Raw genomic sequence first — 23260 nt, forward strand, 5'->3', positions numbered from 1 at the left:
GAAAATGGAAATACTGGGCTACCTTTGGATAGTGTTTCAAGCATAATCACTGTGACAGATAATTATATAGGAGAGCGATAGCTTCAGGAGAATATCTCTAGGATTATACTGCCTTGAAAGGCATGACAGTACCAAGATGTTTTCTGAGAGTTCAGTTCTAATCCAGTTTAAGTGGAGCAAACAACTTGGATGATGGCTTTTGTCCATTCTGCCTTTGCTGCTTAAGCACTTTCAGCATCCTGGAATGGATAGTGAAGTTGCTTTCTATTTGGTTCTGGTTTAAGTGTAATCCTAAACAGATCTAGAGTTCTGTACTAATATCATCTGGCTGTGTTTGTGGGTCCTCGTGGCCAGGTGAAAAGTAGAAAAGTTAATTTTGTTTTGAAAAATCAAATGACTTAAGAAAGGCACTCAGAAGGGCCCTGTTTGTAGTGCAAATTTAAGGTAATCTTGGGTTCCTCTTAAGATGACATTAAACTTAGTTTCTGCAGATTGAAGAGTTTTCTATTAACATCAACCTTCCAGTTAGGAGTGCTAAAACCAGTTTACGTAAGAATTTTAAAGTTTATTTTACTATTGAAATACCAAGAATATGGATATGAAAATCAGCTTTTGTGGAAGTCTTTATTTAAATGATGCAGACAGAAGATGCTATTTCCAGATATGACATTGTCAAACGTGTATTTTGTAGGTATACAGTAAAGCATGGAGAAACAAAAGGATTACTTATACAGGAAAAAACCAGCAGAAGAAATGTTTCTAAACACAGGCCTCAAAAATATCCCTTGAAAGGTGCATGTTCTGCTGTGAAAGTATCTTCACAAATTCTTGTGTGCAGCATCATAGCGGCAACTTTATTTTCTTCAAAATTTGCTTCTTCAGAACAGTGTTTGGTTCTTCTATTGATCTAATTCTTTTCACCAAAAATGACCTCAAGAAGTGACCTGCTCTGATAAAGTATGCTGGCTTGTTTTATGTGCTAACAATGCATAGATAGAAAAATAAAATAAAACTAAGAAACACTTAGAACCCCAGGGTGATCACCAGTTCCAATAAAACTAAGGCTGTCTCAAGCAGTGCAGTGTTCATAGTCCTTAAAGAGAGTAAACCTAATCAGTCTTCCTAATTGTTTTTTTCTGCTATGATGATTTGCAACAAATTGTGTTTGTCTCTCTTGCCAGCTGCATCTTTTCAATTATTACTACTGTTACTTGTTCTTGTCAATATATAGCAGCAGTTTTCCTGCCTTTCCCTCTAATAGCATATTTCTGTTTCAGGGAGTTGATTCACTTTCTCACTCACCTTTCTGAAGCTCTGCATGAAGCACAACTTAAATTCATACTGGTCATCCCTCCTGCAGTTGCAGCAGGGTGAGTATTCCTCTTTAGATGGCGGTTTCCGGTGAGAAATATTTTCTTGTCTGATAAACAGTAAGTTCAAAGCTTTGTTTAAAGCTGGCTAGTTTAAAAGAAGAAGAAATTATTTGGGTTTGATTGGTAGTTCTTTCTCCATGCCTGTTGCACTGAATAGTCTTGGTTGGTAACTATGTGCATTCATACATACCTCTTAATTTTTGATGTGATAGAAGAGCCAACAAGGAGAGGTGTTATGCTGGACCTTGTTCTTCCCCACACTCCAGCTGGGGTGTCATGAGAACAGAGTAGAGGGGCAGAGTTCCCTCCCTTGACCTGCTGGCCACACTTCCCTTGGTGCAGCCCAGGATGTGGTTGGCTTTCCCAGCTGCAAATGCACACTTCGCTAACAATTGCATAGTTGGCAATGCAAGATTATTTTTTTCCCTCCAAGTTTTCTTTCTTCCTTTAAGCTGTTCAGCAACCTTATTCCCTGCATATAAAAACTCAGTAATGTAAGTCAAACAAGGAAGAATTGTTAGGTACTTTTTCAAATGAGAGTCAGTATGCAGCTAACGAAAAATATGACAATATCTTATTTTTATCACTTTGGGCTGTACAGCAGTATGGATATGCTCACAGCCAGTACAGATTATGACAGTTTAACAGCACAGTTTCAGGACAGTGTTGTACAGCCTCCTAAACTTCTTGTAGGCTGTCACATCTTTCAGTGTACGTTCATTTTCAAACTGCCAAAAAGGCTGAGAAAATCTAATGTCTGAGCAGTCTTGTAAATATTGCTTCTGTGACTGGACTTCTCTCTGCAATGACCTGAAGTTTTTGTTGAGTTTTATGAGGATATCCTATAGCATGTTGGGGAAATAAAGCATTTCTGCTTACAGCTATCTGTGCAGACTTAAATGTATCTGGCTGAAAAGATTCAGGGATCCTGTAGCGGGTGACTAAAAGATTGTCCTTGTGCTGAGGTCAGTTATCATCTGCCCTGTAATTGTGGTGTCACCTCTTCTGTAGGTTAGTAATGTAACCCTATCCAAACCAATTCCTGAATATAAGTACTTCCTGCCAGACTTCCTTAAGACTGTAAGCCCAGAACAATATCTACCTAATTTTGTTCTTCAATAGCTGCCTGAAATCTGATTGCAGTTTATTTTCTGCAAAGTATGTACTTGAGGGGACTTCTTGTTTCTTTATATTTTCCTCTGTTGCATGCTATAACTGATTTATATCCTTACAAGAAGTAGCTAGTTTAATGCAAAAATCCCTTTGCTTAAAAATCCCTTTGCTTCCTGTGTGGGGCTGGCCACGCAATTTTGATAGGCAGAGAGAGAGAAACAGTGTGTTGAAGACTGTAGCAAAAGAAAACAATAAATTCCATGTAAATTTGTACTATAGACAGTGTTGTAAAATATTACCTGTGCAGAGTCCTTTACTTAAAGGACTAGATGCATTTTGAGGAGATTCCTTCATATCCCTCAAGCATCTGTGCTTTTACCTTGGCTCTGGATCATTAATCCTCTAATTTCTTGCAGATTTCTCTGGAAAATTGTGTGCAGGTATGCCTTTGCATCACATGACTTTTCAATGGTGCTAACAAGTACTTTGAGTTTCTTTGGATATGGTTAAATCAAAAATAATGCAAAATTATTATGTCTTATCTCCTGCCTGTCATTTATTCCAATCTTTCCTGCTGCCCTCTTACATCCTACATCTCATTCCAATTGATAGTTACTTTAAAAAGTAATTTTCTGTTGCTATTAATTTTAGTCTATTACAGGTAAAGCAAAAGGGAACATTTCAAAACATTTTTCTAAAATGCCTTATCAGTCACTGCATCACAGAGATGCTTTTTAAAATGCTAATGCATGCTCTGGTAAAATTTAAGTAATTGCTATAAACAGTGTTCACGTTTGAAGTGCATTTATGCTTTTGGTGGTGGGGAGAAAGTGGAGAATAGCATAAACTTCAATGTTCTTGTTCATTGTAATACCTATTGATGTTACCAAGGTCAGCCAGAGGAACCTAAGTCTGTTTTGTTTCTGTAAGTCATGTGGGGCTCTACAGTCAATTTTTTCTAAGTCCCTAAATAAGAGTTGGAACCTCTATAAAACTTCTGTATTCTTCAACATGTTTTGCCTTTTATTTGCATTTTAAAGATAACTAGCTTTCAGGTCTATTTCAGTGTGGTGTTGAACACCACACTAAGGTTTGGATCTTGTGTTGTCATTGCTGCCTCCTGCTGTCCTGCATATGAGGTCACAGTTCTGAAAATTTCTAAACTGGGATTTAGGGATACACTGTTAGAGCTGGAAAGAGATGCCAATCTAAAGTGCAATTTTTAACCTGAAATAAGTTTTACATGCTGGTTCCTAAATGGCCTGTTTGTACAGGAGAAATAACAGTTGTAGTTACTGAGAAATAACAGCTGTAGTTTGTAAAAAAGAATATTAAAGTCTCATTCATCTAAACCAATTATATATATCTTTATGCATTCCTAAAGTTTTTGGGATTTATCCATAAACCTTTATGACCCAGGAGAATTCATTAATCACATTCTTTTCTGTCAATAATCTTATGTAAGCCACCTGTCTGTGTCTTCCGTGTGTGTTCTTATGGCATTAACTAGAAAAAACATAAAGTTTTTGAGTAAATAGGTTGTTGCAAATAGATTCATAACTTACAGAAACATCCTAAAACATTCACAATGTCCATGTATACTTTAAAGCGTAGAAATATATTTGATTTAGTTATATCAACAATCATAATTCTGAAATTTTCTTTCTGCCTTACTTGACTTTTTTGATAGCAGCTGTACTTGAAAATATTTGATTTATAGGATACAAAGCATGAACTGAAAAGCACCTCCTACTGTGTATTAAATATCTCATGTCTTGAAATTCACTTTGGGTTTTAACACTTCCACATGGTTGAAAGTGTGCTTTAATGCATCTTGCATTCTTTCGTTTGTGGAATCACTGTAGACTGTTACTCAAAAATACAGCAAAAGGCATGGAAATAAGTACCATCAAGAATCAAACAATATATCAGAGTTGAGCAGCTGGAAATAGACTGATAAAGGAGACATGAGCAGTGGAATATCCTACCCAACTGGGATGTTAGGAGCTGAGACACTGTCCCTTTTGTGTTCTACCCTGATTAAAATTTAAAGAGAGCATAGTCAAATGTAAGCAATTTATTTAGGAATTTGTAATTTAGACTCTCTTGATATGCATTAAGATCAAAGCAGTCTGTCAGCAAATGCTATTTGAAAGGAGACACTTAAGAGCTAAAAATATCAGTTTGCTGAGGGAAAGCCCGTCTGGAAAATGCAGCACTGCACATGAGATCAAGTGGGGGATGCAGCAAGAAAACATGTTGGATCATCTGTTTAACTTCCCAAATTCAACTTTTGCAGCAAAAATTAAGTAAGACTGATCCTCTACTGGACCTTGCTTTAGTAACTGAAGTGGTGCCTTTGGATTTTGGTTTGCTTGTAAAATGTTCTGGACTAAAAGAAAACTTTGCTCTTTTTAAATGCACACAATTTATGGCTTTTCACAACATTAACCAGAGGCAGTTGAGCTGACATAATCAAGAGTAATCAAGAGCTGGGAATGTGTTCGGATGTTGATTAGGAGGCAGGAATCTCTCTAGCAAGCTTTACTGTCACAGAGAATGCTTGTAGAGTTCCCATGGTGGAAAACAGAGATTGAGATAGTGTTTTCATCCACCTGATGTCTAGGAATTGCATGATTTTCCTGCAAATGTAAATGATTTGCAAGAGAGAGGAACAGCAGGAGCCAAAGCTATTCTTTGTGAAGTGTGTATGTGTAATTCTCCCTTGTGGATTGGAGTCTTGCAGTTGCAGATGTCTGAAGAGGCATGCAAGGATTGCAGTGGTGTTTAAGAGGTTGCTAGAGCAGATGATTTGCTGAAGATTTCCACTCTTGTCTTTCAACAGAATGTCTCAAAGTTAGAATTTTACTGCTTTTAATGTGCATGGACATTGATGCATGTATAAACTATGGGTATCATTTCTGTAAGGTCAGTGGGTTGCCAGGCATATTCTGTCCATTGCTGATGGTGAGTAACTTCATTGGTCTTACTAATCCTGGGCTTGATTAAATTCCTGCCTTAAATATATGCAATTCAGTATTTTATTGTGCTGCAGAAATTATACTGGGAAAAGATATGTGAATATTTTTATACTGATTTCACAAGCCTCTTTCCAAATAGGATAGCTGTGCTGGAATGAACTACCTTTATGCCTAAATATGCACTTGCATAACTATGTTGGGGGGAAAAATAAATATGGCAAATGGACCTTGAAATTTGGTTGCACCTGTTCTTGTAAGTCATAGGCATTGAGTTGGTTATTTTGTTTCTCTGTACTTAAATTCTTTATAATGTTAGGAATGTGTTGTCAAAGCAAAAAGTGAGACTTTGTGTAGTAACTCTTTTCTGTCTGCAAGTAAATTGAATTTTATCTGACTAGATGATTGCATGTTTTGTCCAGGTTCAGCAACCATTTTTTCCACTGTGTTTCCCAATTACTGTCAAGAAAACAATGAGTAAAGAAAATAAGGTTTATTTACATAAGCTATCATTGGAGGGAGCATCAGTAATTTTCCTGTTTCTTGCTGTCCTGAGAAAGAACAAAGACAAAAAGTTCCTGGAAGCTGTAGGTATGGTGTTTTCTTCACAGGGGTTCTCAGTCTATCCATGGCTGCATAACCGTTGCCTTCCTGGCATTTGTAGTTTATTACAGACTTTAGACATATATAAGTATGTTAAGTCTCATTATATGCTCATTAAAAGCTGTTCAATTTGTTAAACACGGTGTTAAATAACCCTGTGTTTAGGTTGTTAGTGATTGCTTTCCTTGGGCATTTATCATCTCCTGAAGTATAGTCCTTTGGGCAAAGTAGAAGTAAAAATGGCATTGGTTGTGTCACTTCATAATATAATACTATACTCTTTATTGACATTTTGATGGTTAGGATACGCACTAGGCAGTTTGCCCTGTGTGATGAATATCCTTTTAACACACCTCTCTTCAGGCTGCAAGACAGTAGCTGCTCCTTGAATGATGATGATTCTTCATCTCTTGATGTTGTACAGAATTTGTAAATGACAGAAAGTAAACAAGTAAATTTAGGTGCTGAGGTGAGAGGCTGCCCTGTCAGCATGATCTGTGGTGGGGCACTCTAGTGCTGCCCAGGGGGGTTTCCTGAACTGGAAAGCCCTCAGGGAACTCCACAATGAGGTGAATTGTTTGAGGAGTATCCAGGAGTTCCAAGAGAAAAATGGATTACAGGAATCACACCCTACCTTCCCTGGTAGAAACCTTTTAGGCAAACAGGGCACATGACACAAAAGATTCCCTGTCCTCTTTCCACCTGACTGAACATGTGACTTAAGGGATGGGGGCAGTGGTGACAAGTCCTTGCGAGTTGCAGCAGTTGCATCTCCTCTGTTATTTCCTCACCTTCCCCACTTTGTCACTCTTAAGAGTTTTAGAGTTACAGATGTAGCTATTGCTGCATTTCTGAGAAAAAAAAAATCAAAAATCTGCTGAAAAATCTCTAAAACTTTGGAGCTTTGTATGTATCAATCATAATTAAAATGCATGGAAGACAGTGTTAGAAAGAGATTGTTTCAATTGTTTAAGAAGCCTCAGGTAACACAAAACAGCTTTATACTTTTAGTAATTTTATCAAGTCTAGCATAATAATGACTAGATATGTCAAACCTTGCTCCTTGATTTAAGTAATTGTATGCAAAATAGCTGCTGTTCTTAGCTGTGTTTTAATAACATGCCTGCCAGTACAAAGCACAGGTCAGTGAGCAAGATGGTTTCATTCAGCCTTGTGGGACATGGTGTTGGGGATTATAAGTAAGAATGAAGTACTTTGCAAACAAACCACTGGAGCTGTCACTGTCCTTGTGACATTCTCAAAAAATGCTACTATTGGCAAATTGCATACAGTTTAGCTAGAATAATTTGTTATCTCCTGGCTGGTTTCTGACAGCATATATCAAAGCAGTATTTAAATTAAAACCAAACATGTTTCTCTCTGATAAAAGGTACACTTAACCTCACAGCTTCTAGAAAAAATTTCTGTCTTTATGTACTTCTTGAGATGCACAGCTGTGCAGCTGCTTTCATTTTAAAGCTACAGGAATCCGAACCACTCTCCATCTTCAAGTATTTGAACATAATGTATGTTCTTTTCTCATCAAAATACAGCAAGCATCCCCAACTTTGGATTTCATATTTGCATATGTAAGGAAAAAAAAAATAAAATCTATAGCTTCTCTTCTTGTTACTTAAAACTTCTAGAGGTATGTATTATCAGTATTTTCCAGCACTAAACTGCAAGTTTTTCAAAATTAACATTTTAGCTACTCAGTTTATTCTTTATTCTTGCTGCAAAAACATTGTTGATGTGAAGTACTGTCTTAAGTATCTTTAGGCTTTTCTTTGTAGAGCTTCTGTGTAATGAAAATTACCAGAATCTATGCAGTCTTCATTATTCCTATCCAGTAGCTTAATTTTGCTACTCTACCTCTCGGAAAGATGGCAGGAGGGTAGACATGTTGTCCCTTCTGTTAGTGTTGTCATGCTCTTTTCTGCCTTTCCTATAAATATATTTACATATTTGACTGAAAAGTAGGAAGAGCATACAATGAATAACTGCTCCTTTACCTCACGCTTCCTCAGCCTAATGGATGCCACAATTGACCAGTGTTTTGCATAAAGAAAATAGGTGCCTTGGTCTTTTGGAAACTGATACTGAACAGATACTTGTAATTACATTTTTGTTTTAGATCAGTAATCTGTCATCTTTAGAAGCTGCCACAGATTCAATTGCCTTGCCATAGCTTTGTGTATACAGAATGATGTGTTTGTTGGTGTGCTATTCCAGTGTATATATACACACTGTTTCCCTTAGAAGTATTTCTGGCAAGTAGCAATTCTGATGTAGAATATACAAGTAAACAGCAGGGTAATTTTTATGATAATGTATGGTAAACAAATTCAATGAAATTATAAGCAGCTTCTAACATGTGTCTGTTTTGGAATGAAATGAGAACTGTCACTTACTTTTAACATCATTCTCAGGAAGGACTATGTGGGACAGAATGTAGAGCATTGAAATTTTGGTAAGTAAATAATGCCAGATCAAACCAGCAGGAAACATATTGCTTGTTTCAGATGAAGTTTCCAATTACCAGATTATGTCAAATAACAGCATATTAGAACACCAACTTTGTAGAATACTGTTTATTAAGTAGGATTTTGCTTTACCAATACATACACTTTAAATTATGAAAGGTTAAAATATTTGTGAGAAACTGGGTCATAATAATCTTATTTTGTTGGAATCGGCAATACTGTTGCTGAATTTTTCTGAGCTTTCCACATATCTAGTATTTCTGACTCTTCTTTCCAATTTGACAAATGAGGTCACAGAAAAGTAAGAAATTCTAAAAGTGGTGTTTATTTATTGTAGAGTTACTAAGTATGTACTGTATATGCTCTGCATTGGACAATCAATATACAGAAAATGGGACTTGGGAGGAAAAATATGAAAGCTAAATATGCACAGTTTCATGTTTGTTGTGACTAGTTGGTAATAACACTTTGCCCTTAATTGTTCCCATAGCTGTCCATCTTCCTGTGAGTATCCTAAAAAAAAAAAAGGGACTGTCAGGAATATGAGGAGTACAGTTACATATCAAGAAATTTTATAATCGGGCCTGTGCATAAAATTCATCACTCAAGAAGGCACAGAAATTACTTTTAAGAAGGCTGTCTAGGCTAACTGATTGGTGTAGTAAGTTTTATTGCATGTTAGAGAATCTGTATAATATGTTTGATTTGGATCACAAGATATAGCTTGAGATATGAGTTTGTAGTGAGGGGAACAGAAGACTCAGTAGGAAATTATTACTGATTGTGTAGCAACAGTTATTGGAGCAAGTTTAATAATGTCTTCAAATTATGGTAATACTATTAAATCTTACTTAGTCATGCTACTGAGCTCATGTTTTTTCCCTGTATAAAGGCTCAAAGTATAGGTCTGTCAGTCACATCTCTTTTTAAAGTGAATTCTGTTAGTGGCAGTAAATCTGGATGCTTGTTAATGGGTCTAAACTACATCTGTTTCCCATGCTGATGACTTCCCAGGTTTTGCTGTTGTTTGTTGGGCTGCCAGCTCTGTACAGCGTGGCTCTGGCTGCAGCCATGAGATGTTCCATGCATTTTGCATAGATTCAGAAAGGACTCAAGAGGAACAAATCTATTGTTAGAACTGGCTCTTTTAAAGATTATACCTTACAATATAAAATCAATGCAACGGAGGTGTGACTCTACTGACATCTTCTGAAGCAAGTACATACATCTGGTTTTGAATTTCCGCTGGGGAGAATCATTGAAATAATCTGTAGGTCAGCTAACAACAGCCAAAGGGAAGAAAGAGTGGAATGTATTCCTCTGCATATCTGTCATTTGTAGCTCTACCAATTCTGAGCCAGCTGGTGTAGAGCAATTACTACACAAGTTTCAGTATTAAGTTGGAAAACTTTCCAAAAACAAAGAGAAGAAAAATGGTGAGCATTTTATGCAAGGAGGAATTAAGGCTACATTTGGTGTGTTAGTTTTTAAATTGAGCTCATATGTTCCAGAGTACAAGCTTGTTTTGCGTGATGTTCTGCTATTGGAGCATGGCTTGCCTGGGCATTAAGCCCTGGCATGAAAGGCACTGGAATAGTTTGGAAATTAAGAGAAGCAAATGGTGACACAGTGGATGTTCATTTGTGCACAGTCCTTCCTAAATGGCTCCTATGAAGAGACTGAAGCAATGTAATGGAAACAGCATGAAAGGAGGTGAGTTGACCTTCCCAAAAATGGAGCTGGCAAATGCAAGTGTCAAAATTAATTTTTTCTTATTTGGGAGTCAGATTGTCTGGTTTTGTCAGATGTGTATTTCTTATGTTGACTTCAGAGCTTTAGATACACTGTATTTTTTAAGTTACACTGTAACTTAAGAATTTGTAAGTGACATGGTCTGCCAGCATGCCTCAGCTCTGGGGACTGCAGTTTTCAGGCTGATTTGTCCCTAGCAGTCCGCTGAGATTTCATGCTTTCTTTTCAGGGCATATATTGCTTGGCATGTTTCTCATTCTTGACTTCTGTTACTGGTTTAAACCAGACGGGACACAGGTAATTAGTTTGGCTTCATGAATACTGTGTAGGCTACTCCATGGCAAGAACAGATCCTATGCCTCCTGTTTGGAGAGCAAGGACTGCAAAGACAATGGCTGGGATGGGATGTGTGTATTAAAGAAGAGTGCCAGTCCTTAATGTTCTGCAAAAAATTCATTAGGTACAGAGATACCATTCTGCTTCCTGATAAAAATATAGCAAGTTTTCACTTGTCAGTCTGTTAAAATTCACAGTCCCCAAGAGATACGAAGCACTCAGAGTGTATGAAGGAACCACTCCCAGGCCTTTTGTGTTGTGAATCTGTAGCAGTCAGTTATGCTTTTCTTGCATGTTGAGCTGTCTAGGTTTTGTTGGTTTTAAAATATCTATATTAATCTTCCCTATCAGAGAATTTGGTAAAGAGTTCTCTGCTACTGAGAAAATATGAACTCAGTCAGTAATGTGACTTGTGTTCTTCAGTAGAGATGTTTGTTTATTTTAAATTGTGTTATTTTCTGTGGACAAGGGACGGATAGCCCTTATGCTCTGAAGGATGTGAGTGTCAAAATTGCTATCATAAAATAAGTGCACCAGACAAAGACAGTGCACAAGTAGGGTTGCAGGTTTTACTTCTGAATTTAAGCTACTATTCAGAATAGTAGTAGAGTGTAGCATTGGAAGGTGCAAATAATTTTTTAAAAGTCAAAAAGAACTATAACTACACTACTTTTACTAGAAGTTTATCTAGCAAACTCTTAAAATCTACAAAGGAATGGATGTCTCCCAGACTGCCTATACCTTTAGAAGGTTCTCCCTAATATCTAGCCCAGGTTTGCTAAAGCAATTATCTTGGGATATTCAGACTGTTCCAACTCATTACATATGAACTGTTAAACTGTTGTGTTTCCATTAAAATTCTTTCTCATTTGCTCATTCTTATATAATTTTCGTCTCTTGGGATGATGTTTCTCTGACTTATTAACAATAAGACATCCTTTCATACTGTGTAAGCAAAATGAGATTTGGAGATGTTAAGATGGGCTTTAAATGGGAGAGGGGGGAACCTGCTACTTTTGTTTCTGCCTTCATCTGTTTCAGCACATTAGTGTGTGAAACTGGCAGAGTGTTCTTTGACTAGAACCAGATGAATAACCATGACTGGAAGAGTGTATGTGACCAGAGGTGATTGCACTGGTTTTATGGAATAACCTTTAAGTTTGATTTTTAATTCTATTTTAAGAGCACTAAGACTTTTGTACAGAGATTGATAAATACATTAAAAAATTGGGAGGAGAAATTTATACTAACTTGGCATTTGTGTTATTTGTTTCTCCTGAAATGGACTGACCTTAGCATTGTGGTTCAATGGACATTTTTGGGTTTGAAATGTACAGTCCCTGATTTATCATATTGATCTGGGTTTGTAGGCCACAAGATCAGATACTGTGTTTGGATCATGCTTCACCTCTTGCAACATTTTGTCCTTAGAAAGGAATTAGAGAAAAAAAAATCTGTATTTCAAAGGCTAGTGAAGGTATTTGAATTTACAGTAAGCATGTGTATTTTCTGAAATGCCTGGGTAACATGCATCTCTGCAAAAGCTTTGATCTGTTGTCTGGGAGGATGTGCTTACTGAGAGAGAGAGAGGTCAGAGATGGAGAACATTCTGTGCTTTTTACAGTCTCCATTCAGCTGCATGGAATTCATCCCCCACTCTGTAGAAATCTCCTTTTGTCTACCTGAAGATCTCTTTTTTGTTGGTTAAACATTCAGTATGGTCAGGTTCTTTTGACAGCAGGGATTACGTCTGTAATTATTGTTCATGGCTTTGAAGGTTTCAAGGTCCTGTTGCTGACTGGGCTGCTTCTTACAGTGCTGTTGGAGACAGACCTTAATTCTGTTTTTAGCCTGATTTCTCAGGTAACAAGGTGTCTGTAAGCTTTCTCTCTTACGTTTTTCATCTCTCTGCTAAAGCTTCTTTGGTATTTGACCAGTTTCAAGCCAGATTGAGCTAGGCGTAGAATTTTAATAGTCAGGTTCCTGTTACTTCATGAAAATATGTACCTGGACAGATGAAGCTAAAAAATCTTGGTTTTTTTCCCCCTAGACCCAGCTGTAAGATGGCATTGTAAGTGAAACATCTATAGGACACCAGAAATCTAGTTGCAAAACATCCATGGAAACCTGGATTCATGTAGAATTGTTTTCTAAGTACTGATAGTGGAAAATTACTTCAGTGAGCTGTCATCTTGAGAGTTTTGAAAAACCTAAAATGAGAAAGGGTAGTTGCAAAACTGTCAAGAGGATTTCTTCAGAAAAGGAAATGGTTTCAGATTGAACTTGGTTATACGTTTGACTGTTTCATTATCAATGCCTATAATTGTGTGATGAACAGGGTAGTCATTTAGCACTTTCTTCTATTTTCTATAGAACAGACTTCATGCAGGAAGAAACAGTGAATTTTTATTTAGTGATTTTGCATTAACTGAATTCAGTGGTCTGTGTTCATAAAATGCAGTAGCATTATCTTATAGTGCTCCTACCTGCAACGAGCTATGAAAACCAATAATATCTCAAGATGAAGAAAGATTTGCAAACAGTTGCTCTACTGAAAATTATACATGACAAGAAAATTAAGTCATTACTGAGAGGCTGTCTTCTGAAATAGAATCATAGTGGAACCAGAAAATCAATCAGTTTTCCATTTTGAAGGCTATTCAGAGATGAGGAGACAGGAAACCTCTCTTTTATAAAGGAGAGTGAAGGTGAGGTAACCCTACAAGAATGCAGTTTGAACTTGCAGGGAATAGCAGTCAGTTAAAAGACCTTTTTTCTCCTTATTTCATTTTGAGAGTCATTGTAGTGAGACAAGAAGTAATTGAGAATGTAGATTCATTTGAAAGTAAATGAAAGCAGCTTTCATTGTTGAAGTATTTTTTTCCAGTCGTTCAATATGAAAGACTACAAACTCAAAACCTTACAAAAATACTTCTCAGTAAAGCATTACTGGGAATTTAGAGACCTATTGACTGTATGTAATTTAGAAGATTCAGATAATAAACATTCTAGGCAGTGAAACAACCCCCCCTGCAGTTATTTTAGACATTAAAAGATAGAATACTAAAAAGAGACTGTGGAATTCTAGGCTGTATATATGGAAATACCAAGGAAAACAGGTGGTTTCTTCTAGGTCTGTGATGTTGTCCCAATGATAGGGATTTTGTATATGCATGTGGCAGTGTGCCATTGGGAAATGTTGACAGATTCTCAGGAATGTGTGCAAATAAGACTTATGCTCTCAGGGGAATCATCGTTCTGTGAGTTCTGACAGGTTGCCATTGCTCTCTTACTTGAAGGGAGAACTTGTAAAGATTATGGTGTATTCCTGAGGCTTTTTATGGGAAGGATTTCCGTGGATGTTTTGTAAGGCAGCTTCTTTACTTTTTGTTAAAAGAAAAATACTAACAGAATAAAAAATGTTCACTTAAGGTTAAAACAGCAATGAACTGAAAAGAAAAAGTCTCATTTTCTCTTTGCAGTGTGCTTTTGTTCTTCCACCCCCTTTCTGAAGTCCCATGCTCTGTTTCCTATCCTTAGTGTTAATCATTTCCCTGCACTGATAATTTTTACTTGTAGAAATTTTTGTAGGGTTTTTGTAGAAAGCCACCTCTCTGAATTCCTGATGCATGGTGCCTTATCCTTTAAATGTTGAGCAGGAATAACAGCCACTTCTTAGATTAATCCCAGATATGTATTTTTACAGGGACAAGTCCATATTTCTTACACATTTTCATAAATATTTAAAAATACCATAAAGAACAGATATTGTATCCATTAGAAAATCTTGTTGGTCCAAGGAATTTAAGTAAGTGTTTACATTTGGCTGGTATTTTAGAAATAAAATCCTACAGATTTTTCTATAAAACAGAAAATTGAAATATATGGGATAAATATCATTCCATATTAACAGTTGTTTCAAACCAGAAAGAAGAAAAAAAGAAAGCCTCATTTCTTTGAGAGGTGTTTTCCTTTTCAATAGCAAGGAAAACACATTCACCACAAAGTGTTAGTTTAAAGTATTAATTGTATAAGATAAAGGATATAATTTGATTTTGCTTTTACTGTGGAATTTTATATCATCCTCATTACCAGTGTTTGAGCATTTTCAAGTCATTCTTTAAGTGACAGAAGTGATACCTGTCACACTTTCCATGTCTTTTCTTATGGAGATTTGTTTATGCACTTCATACTTTGCATTGGTGTAGTCTTGCTTAGATATTTCCCCTGCCTGAAATACGCTTGGCAGGCAAATAAACCACATACCCTGTACTGAAAGTAGACCATGAAGTGTAAGATGAATTTTTGGATCCTGAAATGTCAATCAGAAAAGTAGGTTGAGTGATGACTCAAGTCTGAACGCTTCCTAGCTTTGCATCTGCTTTTCACCAGAGTATTTATCATTGCCAGAGAAGCTCTTTCATCAAAACATGGAAAGCATATTGGGTAAAGAAGACATAAAAATACAATATAATGCCTGGTTGCATAGTTTGAGACATAATATTGCACTGCCACATTGAAACTGATTTGAAAGGAGCTAAAAACTCCAGTGCTTTCTCAGTAATAGTGCAAACCGAACCTGTGGGTCCCTTCCAACTTGGCATATTTGATGATTCTGTAATTTTGTGTATATTGTATGGCACCAATAAATGATGATGAATCTTCTGCCACTTCACTGACTATTTTGGAAATGGTATTAAAAGTTTAGAAGAATGACAAGCTTTTGATTTAGACTTGAAAAGCATTGCTTTCATGGACATTGCATATTCTGTGCCAAGTCTCCTGACTTTCCCTGCTGGATTTCTCAACAAAGTAGTCAGTAGAATATACCTGCCCTTGAGTTAAGTTTACATAAATATCAGAATGATTGAAAAACCTCCAATTTGAAGTATAATATATGTCGAAAAAATATTTGGGTTTTATTCTTGAGTGCCAGTTTTCTTGACACAGAGCAATTCTAAAGGCATGAATCAAATAGTCCAGGTTTTGTTCCAGTGGAGCTTCCCAAAGTGCTTGAGTAGAGCAGAGTTGAGTATTCACTGAACTGGTGAGTGTGCTTGTTTTTTTGAAGAGTGCTGTTGTTTTAACACTATACATTAATGGACAAAGTATATTCATTGCTGCTGGGTTTGTTCCAAGTTGGAAATTCGTGCCCTTGCCACTCAGATGGCATTCCTTTGTAATAGAAGTAGTTGAGTTACGAAATTGCTTTGGAGAAAATTATGGTAATATCCATTTTAACCTGTGGGTTTCTTCTTAAGTTACACGTGCAAATTTCATTAAAGTACTACCTGGCTAAATCTATAAAGTAATCCAACTTGCCCTAATATCTAATACACATTATAATTACTTTTTATTTTTCCCTTCAGGAGTAATCACAATCAATTTACTGAAAATGTGTTTTGCTGGAGTTTGCATTGGAAAATTGCTTTGCCCACAGACATCCAAGTTGCCATAACATTGTTTCAAAGATGTATTTATTATTTTAATTATTGTAGAACAATTGTAGTTTGCAATTGTGGTACATCACAAGCAGATGACTATAAAAAAGCCTAAGGTTCACTAGTAGGTTCCAGAAGTGGAGATTTTTAAAAAAATTTGTTGCAACCCTTGAAAGAGAAGAATGGAATTTTTCCTTCCTATGACCAGTATGTCACTGGTTCTGAAAATCTGACAGGCATGTTATGTGATTTAATCTGCCCTACTTTGTAACCTGCACTTTGTTCACCTCTGTCCTTAATCAGTGGAACACAAAGTGTCCTTGTGAACTGATAAATGGACACTGTTATGCTCTGGTGATCCATGCAGCACATATGGTTGGATGTAGAATTTGCACACCGATCCAAAAGGGATAAAGGTCAAAATATGTGATTTTTCTGTTTATTACTTGCATCTGTCACTGAGCGTCATTTTTGTTTTTACATTTAAGATGGAACATGAGTGGTTTTTAAAGCATACCTTGCCTAGACAAGGCTTGGCTTCTAATTTCCACCTTAATTACCAGTTTCTGGTACTATTGGGAAAGTCTGAATTCTCCAGTCTCTCTCCTCTGCTCTGTAGAGGAATCTTCTACAATCCTATAAGTCTGCCTCTTAAATGGCAGAGATGCACCACAGAGTTTTTAGCTGTTAAACTACTTTTTTTTCCCCTTTTCTCTTATTTTGCCATGTCTCCCTGTGTACACTGCTGTCCCTGATTATTTGGAAAAATATTCTGTTTATCTACCTGATTGTCTCATGTTAACATGCTTCAAAGCCCTCTGGTTGAGGACAGGATTCTTCTGGTAGTAGTTTCTCCATTTTAGTCCAGTCCCATTTTTGCAATGTGATTGAGGTTGCCTCATGTTGCCTGCTGTGCTGTTTGTGCTGCTATTTTGAAATGACAAATTCTCTTTGAAACAGATTCAGTGTTTTCAGGCAACTTGTGTGAATTAATTGTTTCCATCTTGAATGATTGAAGGAAGTCAGTAGCCTCTCTGAGTCCAAAACAGACAAGATACACACCCTCTCACCCATGAAGATAAAGTAGATATTAATCCAGGTCTATATGTTGTAAACCAAGAGTAAGCAAGAAGAGGAGGGAAGAACAGTTTTCTGTATTTCGTACCAAGTTATGCTGAAGACATAATTAGACTTTAGTCTAGAAAAGGTCATAGAATGGATTTCTTCTTTCTTCTCCACTGCCCAGAGAAAGAAATGGACCTGTTTTTGTCTAAAGCAAACAGGTTTTCTTTCTTAAGTATGATATAAACTGAAATTGTTCTTTTTGAGGTCAATAAAAAAACTACCTTTGCTTTATATTTTTCTATTAACAGCTGCACCCATCCATTTATTTAAGTATGCCTCAGAGAACTTAATTTTGTAAGTGTCAAAATCAGTTCAACAGCCCACGCAATTAAAGGTTTTGTAAAAGCTTTTAGAGTTCAATTGATTGCTACCTAAGGCAATTTGATTAGTCCACAGCCTAATAATCACTATTGTAGCCATGCTATAAATGCTTATTTGGTAAGTATGCTGTGGAAGTATGATCTTCCCACTGGCCACCTACATAGCATTGAATTTTTTTATCTTAGCTGTTTATTACAAAAATGGCACTGAAATACATATTTTAATTTTTTTTTTTGCCATAAGAATGATTTTTCTTATGTGATCAAATGATATGAAACCCAAAGGAGAGAATAAACCTGGTCGTTGTTGTAATTTATCTCCTCCTGTTTCTGTTTTGCTTTGTTTTGAAAGGACCAACCAGCCAGGAATGTTCACAAAGAGAGAATTTGATCAGTTGGCCTCAGCAATAGACAGCTTCAGCCTCATGACGTACGACTATTCAGCACCACATCGGTAAGATTCCATCTGACATCAGAAAGATCATTGAAGGAGCTGATTGCTACTGAGGTCTGTTAAATCCACAGTAGAAGTTCATTTTTTTTCTAGTAAAGTGGATAGTGCTTTGTTCTTGTATGATAGTAAAGTTCTGGATTAGTAATTAAAATAGACAATTTGTCCAGAAGCTGAAGACATAGTATATTTTTAACAGCAATGTGTATCTGGGGTTTGGATATTATTTAAGACTTTGTACTCCAGCTAAAAAGGCATTCTTTTAAAAGGATAACTTATTCTTTTCCAGGCTAAATAACTCTTTTTTAGTTATTTAGCACAGTTCTGTAGGATAGGTACATTAATAATCTACTACTAATAATCTTGTCAAACAAATTAGCTTTAAACAATTGATACTTCATTTACCTTTAAATATGAGCACAGTTCCCAGCAAATTTGCTCTGCTGTATTAACATGTTGAGTTTTAATGGCACAGGTATCATGAAGGCTTTGAGGCAGACAATTAGTAGGGAGTAGCAGATGTTGATATTTCTAAGACTGGGATATACTTTTCATGTTACCATGCTAGTAAGTGCCTTTTGTTATGTTAATGTTTGAGGGGGAGCCTGCTCTCCTCTCCAGTGAGGTAGGAATGGAATGAGCACAATATCCTGATATTATGTGCGTGGCAATTCCATTACTCTATGTATTAAGGCGATACCCTTTTTCTTCCTGTAGGTTTTTGTTAGGTACTTTGTAGGTTTTTTCCCATAAAGAAGTGTTACACAATCATTGAAACTTGTCTTGCTTACCAGTCACTAATTTTATAGTTCCTTCTACAAGTAAATGGTCAATTTTGTCCCAGTATATTTTGCCAGATTGCTGCAAAAACGTTGAGGAAACAAAACTGAAGTCATACAGAGTTTTGAATTATAGTATATGGATTGTGCAAGGCCCAGTAGCAATGGGCTGGGGGAAGCCTTTTCTTACTGCTAGGAAGGAATTCTGTGTCCCTTCACTTTAGAATTGAATCAAAAAGTTGAGTGGGGAAATCATGTTTTGTGTATCTTTGTACAGCACTTTAAGCTATAGAAGAATGTGTATTTAACATTATTAGAGTTATATGTTCATCTTCACTGATTTTTGTGAGCCAAAATTTTCTTTTTATAATTACACTGGTCAAAAAGACAAGGCTGAGTGTGAACATGTACTTTTTCTGACAACCTGTTTGATTTTTGCTAACCTGACAGACCTGGTCCAAATTCCCCCCTTCCCTGGGTACGAGCTTGTGTTGAAGTACTGGATCCTGATTCAAAATGGAGGAATAAAATACTTTTAGGACTGAATTTCTATGGCATGGACTATTCTGCTTTGGGAACCTCTGGGGAGCCAATCCTTGGCAGCAGGTATGACTTCTCTGGATAGTAAGTACTTTTGTATGATATATTCTCACGAAAATTAGAAATTCACAAGTATTCTTATTTAGAAATATGGATGAGTTAGCAACACAAAGATGGCAAAAGTGATAAATCTGCACATGAAATAGCAGCTCACCACTTAGGGTAAGACCTGTAACTTGTCTTCCCTGTAGAGAAATGCTGATAGATGGCACAGTTATCCTGTCAGAACTCATATGCAAAAATGGTTTGTGTAGTTTTCCCTCTTTCCTGTATTCATGCTTGTACATGCAGGTTGCCATCTTTGTGATAAAAATGTTCTGCAGTATTCTCTTATGCTCTGCATCATTTTGGGGGTTCCTGCAGTTGCCCTAATGATTCTGTCTCTCAGCTCCTGAAGTTGTTACTTGTTACTTTGAAATTTGATACTGGTTTCCTACAGCAATCTTTCTGTGCTGATCTCTGACTCTGACTGAAAACAGAAAAGGGAGAAATAAAGCCATTTACAGTGAAAGGTATTTAGCAAGTGTTCCAGAATGACTTCTGAAAAAAAGGTGGTGATGGTTAGGCGCAGGAAGAATACTCAATAGTCAAAGCACTGTTGAATTACAGACCAAATTACACAAGCTCATCAAAATTATGTAGCTTCATTGTAATATTTACAGCTCCTTTTGCAAATGGAGTGTAGCACTATCTAGCAGAATAAAAGATTCTTGATTTTTTCTGAACTGCAACTTTTGAATTTAAGTTTCCCCTTGAAAAATACTGTGCCCTAGGATGGCATCTACTTTTCATAGATTGTTCTGGACTATATTATTGCATTAATTCATGTTGCTTTTTAATTAATGGCAAAAATAATCGAGCCAAGAGGCATGTATAAAACTGTAAGCTTTATAGGTTTTACTTTTTAAAAGTTTTACTGAAAAAGGCTTTTTATCTCTATGTAGGACACTGGTGCACAGTATGGTTCTGTTAACATATTCTTCACTAACAGGTCTTGAGATTGTAGTTTTCCAGGTATTTACCAGAAGCAAGGTTCTAGACAAAGTCTTTAAGAGGTTTTGAATTTATACATAAAACACATCAATTTTCACTTTGCTGTGTTACCCGTTAGTCAGTAGTTATGTTTATTTTTCCAGAAATAATAGCTCTAAGCATCCACAGTTGTATATACTATGTAGTAATGTAAAAGTAGAATAGACTCAAGGTAAAATGGCTTCAAAATAGGCTAAACTTCTGACATAAAGAGCAGAAAAAGGAGGGTTTTAGTGTAAAATAAGCTTTCTGCCACTTAGTTGGTATCAGGCCATTTGTAAGGAAGTCCTTTGACCTGCAAAAAGTCCTGAAGGATTGATGCATTTCAACTTTAAGGCACTGTCCATATGTTGTAGTGATAGTGAAGCTGGGCTAAAGTACTGGTATTAAATTAATTCAAAGTCTATTCAGTTAAGTGCAGTCTGGTGTGTGTCAACTTCTTTGTTGTAGATTTCTGCTCAAGTTTTTGCATATGAAATTTATTGCAAGTACAAGTCTCCAGCATGTCAGTGCTCCTTGGCACACAGTAAGGTGCACAATTTCTTGTTGAGACATATTCATTGGAATCTGATCCTCTTTAAGAAGAGAGATGGAGAATTGCAACATTCAGTGGAAAACTGTGTATTCTCAAGTTGTTTCATGTCAGTGTATTGTGCATCTTAATTGATTATTAGTAAAGTGTAAATAATTGCATTCAGAATGCAGAAATTTATGTTACTCTTGTGTTAATGTTTTTTCTTTAGGATAGGAATTACATGATGGAAAGAGATGCTGAACATAGGTGGATTTTGTTCACTACATTTTTTTTTTCAGTCCAGAAATTAATAAAATAACTTGCAATAGGACTCCTATTTGCATAACATATTATTTGGAAGTATTTTTTATTGCAGAATGTAATATGAAGGTAGAAGGAATACTTGCAAAGATATATGGCCTTTCCATGTAATATCCTGTTTCCTTCATACAGACAATAAGAAGTAATAGGTATATATGTATATGCTTGCATATACATATATACCTATATAGATATATCTCAAGATTAAATTAAATGAAAACAATTTCTCTCTTACAGCAGCACAATGCAGTTTGTCCTTGGGTGTTGTTACAATAGGAACTACAATTTATATTTTCAGCAACAATTTGTTTCTTAAAGCTCAGTCACAACTATTACTTATTAATATGAGTCAATCACAGAGATTATAGCACTTTCTGGTGCTTTAATCAGCCAAGTACTGTTAGGTTAGCTTCAGGGAAGTTGCATTCCTGTGTATATTTCATTGTGACATAATTTTTATGAAATCCTAAGCTGGAAATGGTGTTCTGTTTGTGATTCTTCAAATCACCTGTAGTGCTTCTGGCAATGTTTTCTGCCTTCTGGCTGTCAAGAATCAGGTGTCTGAATTGTTAAGAAGCAGAGATGCAGTCATTCTAACTTTCTACTGTGTTAAAATCCTGTCAGAACATAACCATCTTCTGCTGCTTCCTTGCTTTTCTAGTGATTACCTTGTTCCAGCATGTCCTCTGTTGATATTGTGACCTGACAGTATTTCCTCTTCACCTCAAAAGTGTATGTCTTGGGCAAATAATTTTTCAGTATATTCTGAAGTTTAAGAAATGGGTTTTTGAGACCTGCAGTAGGTCAGCAAGCCTCTCAATCTCACGAGCTTCTGACTTCCAATGTATATTTTCTGCCTTTAGCTATCTGTTCTACAGAATCTCTCTTAATCATTGGGACATTACATTTCAGTTCAGTTTTGTTTTGCCTTCTCATGAGAGGTAACACAGCAGTGTAATGGTGTTTTTCATTCCATGTCATCTAAAATCTATGTCTATTATGACCTGGGCCAAAAGGGAGCGGATAAACTTCCTTGCTTGCTGTGAATTAAAAGCAATATAAATCAAAGGCTGTCATGTGGCAATGGTGACAAAAAATTCTTTATTGAGCCCCTCCCTGCTAAGTTTCATGTGATAATGACATTTCATATTTTTTTTTTTTGTATAGTGTTGAAAGAGGGAAGATACAATCTCTAATGTTCCACCTGGCTCTGTGTAACTTTTGATTATATTCTGCCTTCAAGCTGCTTTTTTTCCAAATGTAGCCATTGAAAATAGATATGTGAATAACTCTATTATCTTGAAACAATGCTGTGTGTGCTTATCTTTTATTTAAAGTAATCTGAATAAGGACTTTTATGTTAATTTTAAACATTTAAGAAGATTGATATAGTAAATTGCCAGCTGAACCAAGGGAGAAACTAATTTTACAATGCATTGTGCTGTTCAGAGATAGAAAATAAGATGACTTGCAAGCTATGTGAGGATGTAGAGTTCTACTGAGAATTTCATTGGCTGTCTGCCATTCTGTAAATGCCACATAAAATGTAGTACTTAGAAACAGTTAGAGGTGAACTTTTTCTCTGAATTATCGTGGCAGTGTCTTTGTAAGCAGCAGTTTTAAGATTTGGGCCAACTGTGACTCATGATTTTGTATTATGGAAGTTAGCAAAAAGCTTGTGCCGGGAACTCTTTTACTCTTGAAGCAGCAAACCTTTTACATTTCTCTTTGTGCTGTAATTCTCTCAGGATTTCTATTACTTGCCTGTATGCCAGGATTCTGTATCCTGATTTAATCTATTTTCTTCATAGTTCATGGGATTTTGGGGAGATACTAATGTTTCAAATAAACCAATGTACCCATTAGCTTTGTAGGACTGAACAGCTTGACCCTTTGTCCACCTCTCCTCTTTACTGAAGAAACTGCTAAGCTATTTCTTCTTAAATTGTACTGCTGGGTCAGATAGTAAAACCATGACAGTGATAGAAGGAAGTTACAATTTGGCCTGGAATCAGAAGTTATTTCTGTATTACAGATGT

The 23260-nt window shown here is 36.3% G+C and overlaps 1 protein-coding gene across 6 annotated transcripts in view; it reads left to right on the forward strand.

Moving 5' to 3' along the window:
- The window catches only part of CHID1 (chitinase domain containing 1), a 95229-nt gene that overhangs the window by 17811 nt on the left and 54158 nt on the right, over positions 1-23260 (forward strand). For 5 of the 6 annotated variants that reach the window (XM_039728364.1, XM_039728362.1, XM_039728366.1 and 2 more), the window contains 3 exons: positions 1278-1370; positions 17877-17978; positions 19205-19360. In XM_039728364.1, coding sequence (XP_039584298.1) covers positions 1278-1370; positions 17877-17978; positions 19205-19360 — 351 coding nt within the window. The remainder of the gene's footprint in view (positions 1-1277; positions 1371-17876; positions 17979-19204; positions 19361-23260) is intronic. The other variant, XM_039728367.1, reaches the window with a different exon arrangement.

This window comes from Passer montanus, unplaced genomic scaffold (assembly GCF_014805655.1).
Source record: "Passer montanus isolate IOZ18808 unplaced genomic scaffold, ASM1480565v1 scaffold65, whole genome shotgun sequence".
Classification (NCBI taxonomy): Eukaryota; Metazoa; Chordata; class Aves; order Passeriformes; family Passeridae; genus Passer; species Passer montanus.